Source organism: Otolemur garnettii, unplaced genomic scaffold (genome assembly GCF_000181295.1).
Source record: "Otolemur garnettii isolate 467f Iridium unplaced genomic scaffold, OtoGar3 scaffold00007, whole genome shotgun sequence".
NCBI lineage: Eukaryota > Metazoa > Chordata > Mammalia > Primates > Galagidae > Otolemur > Otolemur garnettii.
In genome coordinates this window covers 23836430-23849061 of record NW_003852402.1, presented here as the reverse complement: position 1 = coordinate 23849061, position 12632 = coordinate 23836430, and the positions used below count along the sequence as shown (strand labels likewise).

The following is a 12632-nucleotide window of genomic DNA, read 5'->3' as shown; positions in this document are numbered from 1 at the left end:
CATTAAGTCACATTCTAAGATCCTTGGTGGACATAGATTTGGAGAGGAATCATTAAACTCATTGCAGGGAGGAAGACTGCCCTGGGTGGAATCAGCTGAGATTGATGAGTTGGAGGAGCCCTTTTGTAAGATGCTCCTTTAGGGGACAGGTGTGAGGTGAGATTGTCCCCTTGAGCCTTGTATGGCCAGCTAACTGCTCAGTGTCCCCTCGGGTTCAGATGCAGAGGCTGAGCAGAGGCAGGGCATGCTGCTGTCCTTCCACACTGCGGTCAGATGCTTCAAGGACAGAAGGCTGGATTCACTCCTTTTCTGTTCCTCAGAGCCTTGACCGTGGGCTCCTATAGGGAAGTGTGTGTTTGTTGAGAGGCGGGGACATGTCTGTAATCCCAGCGACTCAGAAGGCTGAGGTGGAAGGACCACTTGAGCCCAGAAGTTCAATACTGGTTTAGGCAACCTACTGAGACATCGTTTCTAAACAACAAAAGATGCTTGTGGACAGAATATTTGTTTATTAAAGAGAAGGAATGCTGAGCATGACTCCTATAGTGATTGCTTGTTCTAACTTGGGAGAAAGGACAGTTCAGGTTTTGTATCAGGAAAGAGTGAGTCAGACTGTGGTCTGGACGGGAATCCAAAATGAGGAGTTTGAAGAAAATGTGTTGGCCGGGAAGCCACGGCCTAGAGAAACGCCTCTGCCACTTGCGGGTGGTGTGAACTCAGTGCCCAGCCTCGGGCCTTGTGTCTCTGAAAGGGTATCACAGTGTTGGGAGGCTTACAAGAGGTCCTGTGTATGCCCTCTCTGAACTGGCAAGTGGGGTGCCCATCTGAGGAATTTTGATGACTTGAAGGCAGGGTACAGTGAAAAGTGTGGGTGATGAATGATCATTGCACACAATGGGGTCATTGTTGGAAAGCACAATTCTGCTGGGTGAGAGGTCATGTCTGAAGGATGCCTCTGAGTGAGGCACTGACATACATCGATCCTTTCGAAGAAATTACCCTATGGGGTGTTTTTATTCCCATTTTAGGGGTGAGCAAATTGAGATCCACAGAAGTTCACTGATTTTCCCAAGGTCATTAGGAAGTAGAGAGGCTGGGATTGGAACCCAGGTCTGGCCGTCCCAGCATTGGTTCCATGTAATATCTGGTCCATCAAGGTTCCTGGCCTGTGCCCTTATGTGAGGAGTCACTGTGCCTCAGCCTACAGGTGTGTGTGGGAGGTGGGCAGTGTGGGCCATGACCATGTTGCCTAAGGTGAACATCACCTCCTGTTGTTTTCCTGTCACCCTCATCTCTTGGATGGTATGCTTCTGATGTCCACTCTGCTACAGTGGGACTGCTGGGTCCCCACTGCTCGTGCCAGGGTGGCTCATCAAAGCAGACAGACTTCTCTATGCTAGGAATGGGCAGAGGTGAGTTCTATTTCTAGTTAAAGAACAGCCCTCATGGAAGATTGGTCTCTTCCTCACGGGGAGCTCGAAATAACCATCCGTAAGCAAGGACTGTGCTGCCTTAGCACAGAGCTGGTTTTCCCAGGCACTCTGCAGTTAACCCCACTATTACTATGGAATGCAGAGACCCCTTTCCTGGCAGATGACTTGAGCAGCGGTGTCTGGGCCAAATGCAGCTGCTTTCTGGAAGAGGGTGTGGTGGAAGAACAGAAGTGGCTGAGGTCTTGGCACCAGATACAGTTGGGTTCAAACTTGAGCTCACCAGTTAGTTACAAGCTGGGTGATCTTGGTCTGTTACTTCCTATGTAAAAAAAAAAAAAAAAAGTCCAGCCGGGTGTGGTGGTTCATGCCTGTGATCCCAGCACTTGGGTGGGTGGGTTCCCTGAGCTCATGAATTGGAGACCAGCCTGAGCAAGAGCAAGACCCTGTCTGTAAAAAAATGCCCGGTGCTGTGATGGATGCCTGTAGTCCCAGCTACCTGGGAGGCTGAGGCAAGAGAATCACTTGAACCCAAGAGTTTGAGGTTGCTGTGAGCTAAGAGGCCACAGCACTCTACCAAGGATGACCAAGTGAGACTCTGTCTCAAAAAAAAAGTCCTAATTTGACACATGACACATGTTAACTCACAAAGTTTTTAAAATGCAAAACTGCAGATAAGCACAAGGAAATACTAAAAATCACTGTTAATTTTATTATCCATCTTTCAGATTAATTTTTCTATCTTCCTTTTATTTAAATATGTATACATAGAGAAAATTATTTCATTAAAAGAATGGGATTGTCCCATGCACACTGCCTTTTTCTTCACCTAATGTATATTTAAAGATATGGGAAAATGTTAATAATGGATTTTCCTTTGAAATAGCTGCATGGTATTTTATTGTATGGCTCTCTTAAGATTTAACTCACCCCTGTGTGGTGCAGAATTGGATATAGCCTCACTCTTCAACCAAGGGCCTTGATTTCCTCATCTCTAAGGTGGGATCATAGTGCCCATACTGCAAGGTGTTTGCTTGTGTTCAGCATATGGCAGGCCCCCATTAAGGGCCTCTCTTCCTTCCCACTGGCTCTTTCACACAGAGCATCTACCATGATGGCATGAATGTGTCCGCATAAATCTGTCACCCCATATATGTGCTCAGTACCTGAACTCATGGTTTCCTGCGTTAGGGATCTCAGTGACAGGTGCTGGGGGCCAGCAGCTCCCCCTTGGGAAGCCCGGAGCAGGTCCCGGCTCCCTCCTGGTCTGGGCAGCACTTGTTTCCTGCTCTGGGAGAGCAGTTGAGATGAGCTGGCATCTGGTTAGTGTCTGCAGCACCTTGCAGGGCCTGACGTGGGGCGTCTGTCCTGCGGGCAGCAGTTGGTGTCTAAGCAGACACTTGGACTTGGTGTTGGATCACATCTGCCGCTCCCTGCGCCCACCCCCACCCCTCGGAATTAATTGGATTGTGTGAAGTTTTCTTCACCGTGGATGTCAAGTGCTGGCTGTGTTAGGCATGATACACTGTGAGCCTCATGTCTGTTTTTCTCTGAACCTGACTAAATAAAACATCGTGTTTCCCCTGCTTGGTTGAGATATGTAAACCAGATGTAGTTCTGCCTGCTAGACCACTGATCACATTACCCTGAACTTTGGGTCAAGTGGGTAGAACGTGCCCCAATGGGTTACTTTTGTCTATTAAATTGTCATTGGGGCTGACAGAGGTGAAATTTATGATTTGTTTTGTTTTTGATTAAAACGATAAAAGTAACGATGATAATATGAGTAGCTGGTGTATGTCATGGGCATATCCCGTGTGGATATATTGAGCATTCTGATATAAACCTTACATGATTATCTCATTCAGTCTCAGGAGGTGGAGAGGTCAGTCCCCAGTTTATAGTGAGGAAACTGAGGTAGGTGGTCAGTACAAGTCAGGATGGGCAGTGACCCTGGAACCCTACCCTTTAATGCCAGCAGCACCCTTGAGATCGGGTCAAGTGAGTGTTTATTGGAAGGGTGCCCCCTGCTCGGTCCCCCTTACCCAGTGCCGGTGCTTAGAAAGGCTCAGGCTGTTTGTCAGGAAAACAAACCCACGTAACCTTCCTACTTGCTCAGTGAGCTGCTGACATTTCCCAACTTTGAGAACAAGGTGGGCAAGTTGCAAAATCAGAGAGCAGGAATCCTGCAACCCAGGGAGCCAGATTATAGCAACAGGGAACCCAGGTATAGGGATAGGGCATGCACACACACAGTTTCCATCAGCCTGGGAATTAGAGAATTGCCTCTCTCATGGGGTTAAGCCTCAGGCTTTATGCCTGGGTCAATTCTCCTTACAATTAAAGTCAATCATTCAACAAAGGTTATTATCTTAATAACATCATCATTAAGAAGGTAAATACAGGCTGGGCGCCTATGGCTCAACCGGCTAAGGCGCCAGCCACGTACACCTAAGGTGGCGGGTTCGAATCCCCAGCCCGGACCCGCCAAACAACAATGACGGCTGCAACCAAAAAAAAAATAGCCGGGCGTTGTGGCGGGCGCCTGTGGTCCCAGCTACTTGGGAGGCGGAGGCAGGAGACTCGCTTGAGCCCAGGAGTTGGAGGTTGCTGTGAGCTGTAATGCCACGGCACGCTACCCAGGGGGAGAGCTTGAGGCTCTGTCCTCAAAAAAAAAAAAAAGAAGGTAAATACAATTCCACAAGCATCTCTTCATTACGTAGCACTGCATATAACTTATTTTTAAATCACAGAATTCAATAGAAATATTTTTAATCTCTTTGGGATTATTTCTACAGGCTTCTCTTTATATAGGAGAAGGCAAAGTAGACTGTATGTGTGCATGTGCCTATGTGTGTGCGTGCATGTGCACAGGTGTGTATATTTAAGCATGTGTAATGTTGTATGCACACCCGTAACTATTCTCATAGGAGTGCCTATAACCTTGTTGGATTGACAGCACTGATGGAAGTGGAAATCCTACCTGCTTTTGTGGCATTTTCAGCCCTGTTAGGGCAAAGTGACTGAGGGATGCTCTCATAGGACACCTCAGTTGCGAGAAGTGGCTGGGAAGCTGGGGAGGGTACCTTTGTACAAGTTTGCCTGGGGTCCTGCCCCAAATGGACTGCTTGTCCTTTAGGCTCATGCATTCTCCAAGGGGGATAGTTAATCCCTAGTTGGCCAGGGTGACAGTGGGATTGGCACTGCCATTGGCGTCTGTTTTAAGGGGACATTGCTTCTCCCCTTACTGAAGTTGGTCCCATCCTTGGTGCCTGTAACATCACAGGGAAGTTAATGGGAAATTACAAAGAGGCTGGTCCTACACAGGTGAAAGGAAGCAGATGTGTGCAACTGTCTCTAAAACCACACACAAGAGGCATTGGGCCCAACCCAGCACAGACCAGCATGGGTCAGGTTACCAGGCAACCACAAGCAACAAACACTCCAGAGTCTGGGATTGCAGGGTGAAAACCAGACTTTTTCTAAATATCCTTGTTAAACTTATCATAATAAGAGCCTCTATTCAAGTGCTCTTATTTCCTGGTCTGCCTAAGTTAGCCTAACTCTCCATAGTACCCAAGAGCTCAGGAGTCAGATGCCTGGGTGCCATCTGTCTTCCTCAAGTATAAGTTTGTAACGGTGTTTAATTTATACTCCCTGAGCCTCAGTTTGTTTATCTGTAAAATGGGGATAATAATTCCAATCTCCAAGAAGATTAAATGAGTCAGTGGTTGTCAAGTCCTTGTGCTCGCACGTGTGCTCAGCACACACTGGCTCTTATTATCCTTTGTATTGTGTGTCTTCTCGGCATACTGTCCTGGAAGGAAGCTTCTCTTTAGAAACCACAGAGAAAGATGGTTCTACATGCTAATCTACATGCTATCGATGTGCTCCCAGGGTCAGCCCTGGAAGATAAGAAGGGACTGTCATTTCCACTGTGGGGGACATACCCTCCTGCCGGACCCTCGAGTCCTGCACCCTCATGTGTGGCCCCTCTCATGTGAGCAGACATCCCCTGGGCCACGGCTTGCTCTCCAGCGCACTGCGCTGCATCTCTTGACCTACTTTACTAACCCTGCCTGCTTCCTGCCCAGCTCCACCCCCAGCCTGCAGGTGTTTCGGTAGCCAGATTGAATTCCTCTTTTCCACTGATCTCTAGAAAAGCAAGACCTGTCTGTTTCTTTCCAAAGGCTGTTAATCTCCTTTAAGCCAGGTATTAAATTGTCCCAATTCCTGGGCACTGTGTAACCAACCTTTCCCTGAAAACCTTTTGGTGTCCTTGGAGCCCCCAAAACCCCAAGCAGCCACTATTGAAGGGCCCATCCCAGCTCTCCTTCTTTGTATTGAGAGTAGGGTTAGCATGTTTTCCCAGTGCCCTCTAGCATTAGAAAGTTCCCACTGCCTTCCATTTGAACATACAAAATACTTAAGATTTCTTTTCTTTGAGACAGAGCTAGAATGCCATGGCATCATAACTTATAGCAACCTCAAACTCTTAGACTTAAGTGATCCTCCTGCCTCAGCCTCCTGAGTAGCTGGGACTACAGATGCCTGCCACAAAACCTGACTAGTTTCTCTATTTTTAGTAGAGATGAGGTCTTGCTCTTGCTTAGTCTGGTCTCGAACTCCTGAGCTCAATTGATCCTCCTGCCTCAGCCTCCCAAAATGTTACGATTACGGGCATGAGCCACCAGGCCCAGCCAGAACCCCCCTGAGATTTCTCTGTGCTCTTTTTTAAAAAAGCAGCTTAACTAAGATACAGTTCACACACCATATAATTTCCCCATGTAAAGTGTAACATTCCGTTGCTTTGAGTATATTTAGAGTTGTGCGTCCATCACCATAATCAATTTTAGAACATTTTTATCATTCCAGAAGGAAACTCCATAGCCTTAATGCTGTCAGCCCCATTCCTTCCATCTCTCTCAGCTCTGGGCAACTATAATCTACTTTCTGGTTGTTTGTAGGGATTTCACCATTCTGGACATTTCATATAAATAGAATCATATAATATGTGGCCTCTGTAATCGTAATATCTGGCTTCACTTAGCATAATAAAGCATAACATTGGCCTGCTTGTTGTGTCGGCCCCTCATTCCTTTTTGTAGCTGGATAATATTCCATTATAAGGATCTGTCATATTTTGCTCACTCATCTGTCAGTTGATAGACCTATGAGTTGTTCTTTATGTTTTTATTTAACACATCAAGGCCCAGCTCTCTATTGAGATTGTCTTTCAGTTTAATTTTTGAAAGGGAGAGACATGTTTATTGGATCCCCAAATTACTTCTCGATTTGCTCATGCATATTAGTAATCCCTGCTCAGACATTGCTTTGAACCTATGAGAAAATGAAAGGGTGGGTTCCTCCCAAATCATTGATCTGTGAGAAGAAATTATTCAGACCATTTCTTTTCCCCCTTTCTTCTGTATTTGAACTAAGGCTCTAAATGAAACTTTAAGAAAAGTTTCTCTTTTCCTTTCTTTTGTTTAATGATTGAGGCTCTAAAAGTTCACTCAGTGTTGATGAATGTTCGAACTGGCTGAGGGAAAAAAAAGTTTTCTACGGGGGAGAAAATTAGGCACTAAAAACAAAAATATCTTAGAACTTTAGCAGAGGAAACATTAACACACCAGGCAAGCCCACTTTCTTTTTAATAGGAACTGACTCTCGGTCAGATGGGTCCAATGACAACCTTATTTAATCTTTTCCTGCTGGGAGCTAATTTTCCTGGGCATGTTCTCGACCCAGGCCTGTTGTTGCACGAGACCCAGGTGGAAAACGGTTTAAGTTTCCCCAGATTTCTCTGGAGGTTGTTAAGAGGCATTCAGCATCGTGTGGGTGAAGCCAGATGCAGGTTAAGTTGCAGGCCTGAGCTCCAGGATGCCAGCCACTGGAACTGTCATTTCGCTTTGAATCTCATCAGTGTGCTGTGCTAAACTAGGTTTTCCAGGACTCACATTTATGGGATTTCCTGTGTGAAGTGGGGACCTTGTGTGTCCCTCCCTTAGATACAGGCGGTTCCCAGGTTATGAATGAGATAGATTCTCTAGGTTGGTTCTTAAGTTGAGTTTGTATGAAAGTGAGAACAGGTACATTTACCTATTACATGTAACAGCCGCCATTTGTGAATTATAGGCCATTTGGACGTTTGTAACTTGGAGACTGCCCATACCTACCATGAGTAATTCCTCCTTGAAAATCTCAGCGATGTGGTCCTTCTGTCATTTAAAGCCATAGGGAGGGAGGCACATCAAAATGTCACAATGGAACAAGACGGCAGGCAGAAACATAATATATTTAGAACCAAACTATGATTACAAAAGGGACATCAGTTTGAATTACATTTTCTCTTAGAGGGTTCTTTTGATTCTTTCCCCCCAAACTTGTGTGGAAATGTGAAAAAGCTTAGGTGGATCTTGGTGTTTCCTGGGCAGGTCACTCCCCATCTCTGCCTTTGTATTGGAGGAGGAGACTTTCTGCCCCCACCAGGGCCAGTGTGGGGGTGCAGGGAGCTGGCTTGTTCATAGGAACTACTTCTAAAGCTTTTCTCTTCCAAATGATTTTTTTTATTTAACTCTCGCTCATACCCAAGTTTTAGGAAGAACAATTTATAGGAAAATGCTTGGCGTCCTTTTCATATAGGATGGTGCTAGTTCCTTGTGCTTGAGAGAGAGCATCTCTGTCTCCCTTGAGCCCCCTGGCCCCCAAGATTCAGTCATAGAGGGAGGTACACAGCAAGCATTTGATAGATAAATATGGAATCTGCTGGGTTCTGCAGGGAATTAATGTATCCATTAATAAGCCTCAAGAACAGCACAGCCTTTAATAAAAAGTCCTTTCTCCCAAAGGGCTGTGAAAACTTTTACAGTGATTATTGTTTTTCATTTATAGCCTTATGTTTGAAGACTGGAGCCATAAGCTGAAGAGCCAGAAGTAGATACTAGCAACTTAAAACACTATTATATGAATGTCATAAATAACCAAGTAGACAATTTGTTTTTCCTCCAGTGGTTTTCTTGGCAAGAAAAAGAAAAAGGGAAAAAAGGGATCCATGATTTAAGAAAACACTGTGGGGTTTGGTGATGATAACTTACATTTCTATAATGCTTTCCAGCTTACAGAATGCTTTTCCTATTATTGTTTTATTGAGTGCCTCTGACTCCCAGAGGTAGGTGAGCCAATGCACCTCAATACATTATAATGCATAACGTATTATGGTTAAGGACATACCACCTCCTCCCAGGTGGCTGTGTGAGTTATTTAAGCTTTCTAAGCCTATTTAACTAATTTTTAAAATAGGCATAACAACACCTTCCTATTAGGATTGCTGAATAATTCTTACTATATCATCAGGCATATTAATTCTCACTTTGCAGATAAGGAAACTAAAAATGGTAATTAATATCCAGACATTGTTCACCTAGTAATTGGCAGGTATAATATCCAGACATTGTTCAGCCTAGTAATTGGAATGCAAGTATAATTCTTCTGCCTCCGACTTCATTCCTCCTTCCACTACTCCTTAGCCAAGAGGTGTACATCAGAAATACTTTGCTGGGCACAGTGGCTCACGCCTGTAATCCTAACATTTTGGAGGCCAAGGCAGGTGGATTGCTTGAGCTCATGAGTTCAAGACCAGCCTGAGCAAAAAGCGAGACCTCATCTCTACTAAAAATAAAAAGACTGAGGTTAGGGATCACTTGGGCCCAAGAGTTGAAGATTGCTATGACCTATGACACTGCAGCACTCTACCCAGGGCAACAGCTTGAGACTCTATCTCAAAAAACAAACAAACAAACAAAAAACAAAAACAGAACTGTTTTGGTGCCTCTGCTGGCAAAATGCACTGTCATAACGAGCATCTTACTCTGTCTCTTTGGTGCGCTTATATTTTATTTATTTAATTCATTATTTTTATTGTTTCAGGTTGATTGAGGGTACAGAGAATTAGGTTACATTGTTTGCATTTGTTTGGTGTGCTCTGCCCCCTAACATTGTGCCCATTAAGTGGGAGCACCCCTATCCTACTCCCTTTTCCCCTCTCCCCACTCGAATTGATTTGAGTTTTTCTCCGACATGGGTGTGTATTAGATGGCTTCTTATTAGAATTGAGTACATTGGATTCTTGCTTCTTCATTCTTGTGATGAAAGTGTTTCAACTCCATCCAGGTTAATACAAATATAAAATCTCCATTTTTTTTAATGGCTAACTAGTATTCCATGGTATACATATATCACAGCTTGTTAATCCATGCCCGGGTTGGTGGGCATTTAGGTTGTTTCCATATGTGGGCAATTGTAAATTGAGCTGCGATAAACAAATCTAGTGCAAATGTCCTTATGATGAAATGATTTTTTTCTTCTGAGTGGAGTCCTAGTAATGGGATTGCAGGATCAAATGGAAGGTCTAATTTAAGTTCTTTGAGGATTCTCCATGCTTCTTTCCAAAGAGGTTGTATTGGTTTGCAGTCCCATGTGCACTTATATTTTAAATACCTACTTTTGTATTTGCAGAACATCATCAAGAAGGTGATTGGGCAGAAGTTCGTGTACAAGTTTGTCTCTTTCCCGGAGATTCTGAAGATGGATCCTCACGTGGTGGACATCAGCCGGGACAGCCTGCTGCTGCAGGAGGGCGACTGCCAGGTGCCCCCCAAGGGCCGCGAGGGCCACAAACACGGCCTTTCCGCCCTCAAGATTACCAGCCGTAACGAGTATATCCACTCAGGCCTGTACTCGTCCTTCACTATTAATTCCCTGCAGAACCCACCGGATGCCTTCAAGGCCATCAAGACGGAGAAACTGGAGGAGCCACCCGAGGACAGCCCCCCGGTTGAAGAAGTCAGGACTGTGATCAGGTTTGTGACCAATAAAACCGACAAGCACGTCACCAAGCCAGTGGTGTCCCTGCCCTCCACATCCGAGGCCGCGGTGGCATCTGCTTTCCTGGCCTCGTCTGTCTCGGCCAAGATCTCCTCTTTAATGTTGCCAAATGGTGCCAGCGGTTCGTCCACCTCTCCCTCCTCGTCTCGGTCCCCGTCCCTGTCCCCCAGCTCGCCCCTCCCTTCTGAACACAGAAGCCTCTTCCTGGAGGCCGCCTGCCATGACTCGGATTCCCTGGAGCCCTTGAACCTGTCATCGGGCTCCAAGACCAAGTCTCCATCTCTTCCCCCTAAAGCCAAAAAACCCAAAGGCTTGGAAATCTCTGCGCCACCGCTGGTGCTGTCGGGCACCGACATCGGCTCCATCGCTCTCAACAGCCCTGCGCTCCCCTCGGGGTCCCTCACCCCTGCCTTCTTCACTGCTCAGGTAAGAGTCCTCACTGGCACCCTGGTGTACCCTTAACTCAGAGGCTTCGCAGACAGGGATCCATTTGCTTCTGTCCCCAGGCACCTATGTACCCAAGTCACTGTGTAAACAAACATGAGGGGAAGTTACTTTTTCCTCTTCAGATCAAAATACACACAGAGGAAAGGGTTTGATGCACTGGCTGCTATGGGGACGCTTAATTAGTTTCTTGCTTTTAGTGGCCTGAAGGGATCCTAAGATGGGACTGGCCCACTGGCTATGAGAGCAGATCTTTACTTGATTTCCTCGGGAAAGTGGAGTGGGCCAGTTTACATTTTAGAAGGCATATGGATTTTATGGCAGAGTCCTCTCTGGGGGCACTTTGTAAATAGCCATTTGTTTTCTGTTAATGTGAAAATAGATGTTGACTGATAGTCCCACCATGGGTGTCAGTGTGGGGCTGTGGTGGCCATGTCAGTCTCCAACAAGACACGTAAGAGCCACACAGACACTAAAAGCAGTGCCACTCTGAGAAAGCCCAGGTCCATATCACAGTGGAGAGGAAAGGGAATTTGTAGGTCAAGAAGATCTTTAAGCCTTTTCCTTTCAATAGAATGCTCGGATGCTCTTTCTTGTCTAGCTGACAGTCGCAGGGCAGAGACAAAGTAGATGCTGGTTATAACTGTATTTCTTCTTCCCCTTGAAAATTGGATGCAATTTAGTGACAGAGATGGGGAGCATTTGTTTTGGGATTGCAGACCTGGATTCAGTTCCTAGCTACCCTGCTTCCTGGGGTTGTGACTGTGGCATTATTATTGTAGCTTTGTGGCACACGGATGGGGATATGCTTTAGGAGGGTAGGAATTCTCTCCACCCCTTGCCTCTGTTGCCTTTGTTGTAGTAGTCCTTGTCATTGTCGTTAATATACTGAGCCCTTTTTGTGTGCCAGACACTATTCAAAACGCCTTATGGGTGTTGTATTTTTCCTAGCAGTCCCATGGTGTAGATACATATTCAGTATTCATTTCTGAAGTGCTTGGGACCATAAGTGTTTTGGATTTTGAAATAGGCTAGCCTCAGTGGCTCATACCTGTAATCCCAGCATTTTGGGAAGCTGAGGTGGGAAGATCACTCAAGGCCAGAAGTTTGTATCATCCTGGGGGAACATAGTGAGACCCTGTCTCTACAGAAAAAAAAAAAAATTTTTTTTTTAATTATTCAGGCCTGGTGGTGCACATCTGTAGTCACCTCCTACTCTGGAAGCTGAGCGGGGAGGATCACTTAAACCCAAGAGTTTAAGGTTGCAGGGAGTTATTAATGTGAATGTGCCACTGCACTTAGCCTGGGTGACAAAGTAAGACTCTATCTCAAAAGAAAAAGAAAAGGCAAAAAGAAAGAAAAAAAGAGAGAGAAGTATTTGCATTATACTTACTATTTGAGCTTCCCAGATCAGAACTCTGAAATGCTCCAGTGAGTGTCCTTTGAGTGTCATGTCGGCACTCACAAAGTTTCAGATTTGGGGGCATTTTGGAGTTTGGGTTTCAGATCTGGGATGCTCAGCCTGTACTGTTACCATCATCCCATTTCCCAGATGAGGTGAATGAAGCAAGTCACCCAGAGTCACACAGCGAATAGGTGGTAGAAGTGAATTTGGATCTGGTTAGTCTGCCTGCGGCATCCGCGCTGCCTGCTGTCTGCATCCCCACCGCGGGAAGGCTGGTGCTCCTGCTCACGATAGTGCACGAAGCAGCTGAAAGCAGCTCTTTGCCACTTTGCTCTCTGTGGCTGCTTCTGCATGGATTGTGGCCTGGGGATTTTGTGGCTGCTCAAGCTTTTGAGTTGGTGGTAACCTGTGTGCCACAGAGGACAGGGCTGAGGGCTCAGCAGTTTAGCTCAGAATGGGCATGTGTG

General features: G+C 45.8%; 1 protein-coding gene across 1 annotated transcript in view; it reads left to right on the top strand.

Moving 5' to 3' along the window:
- ELK3 (ELK3, ETS transcription factor) overlaps positions 1-12632 on the top strand; it is a 73028-nt gene that overhangs the window by 44360 nt on the left and 16036 nt on the right. Inside the window, exon 3 of the mRNA XM_003783337.3 lies at positions 9948-10742. Within this exon, the coding sequence (XP_003783385.1) occupies positions 9948-10742 (795 nt within the window). The remainder of the gene's footprint in view (positions 1-9947; positions 10743-12632) is intronic.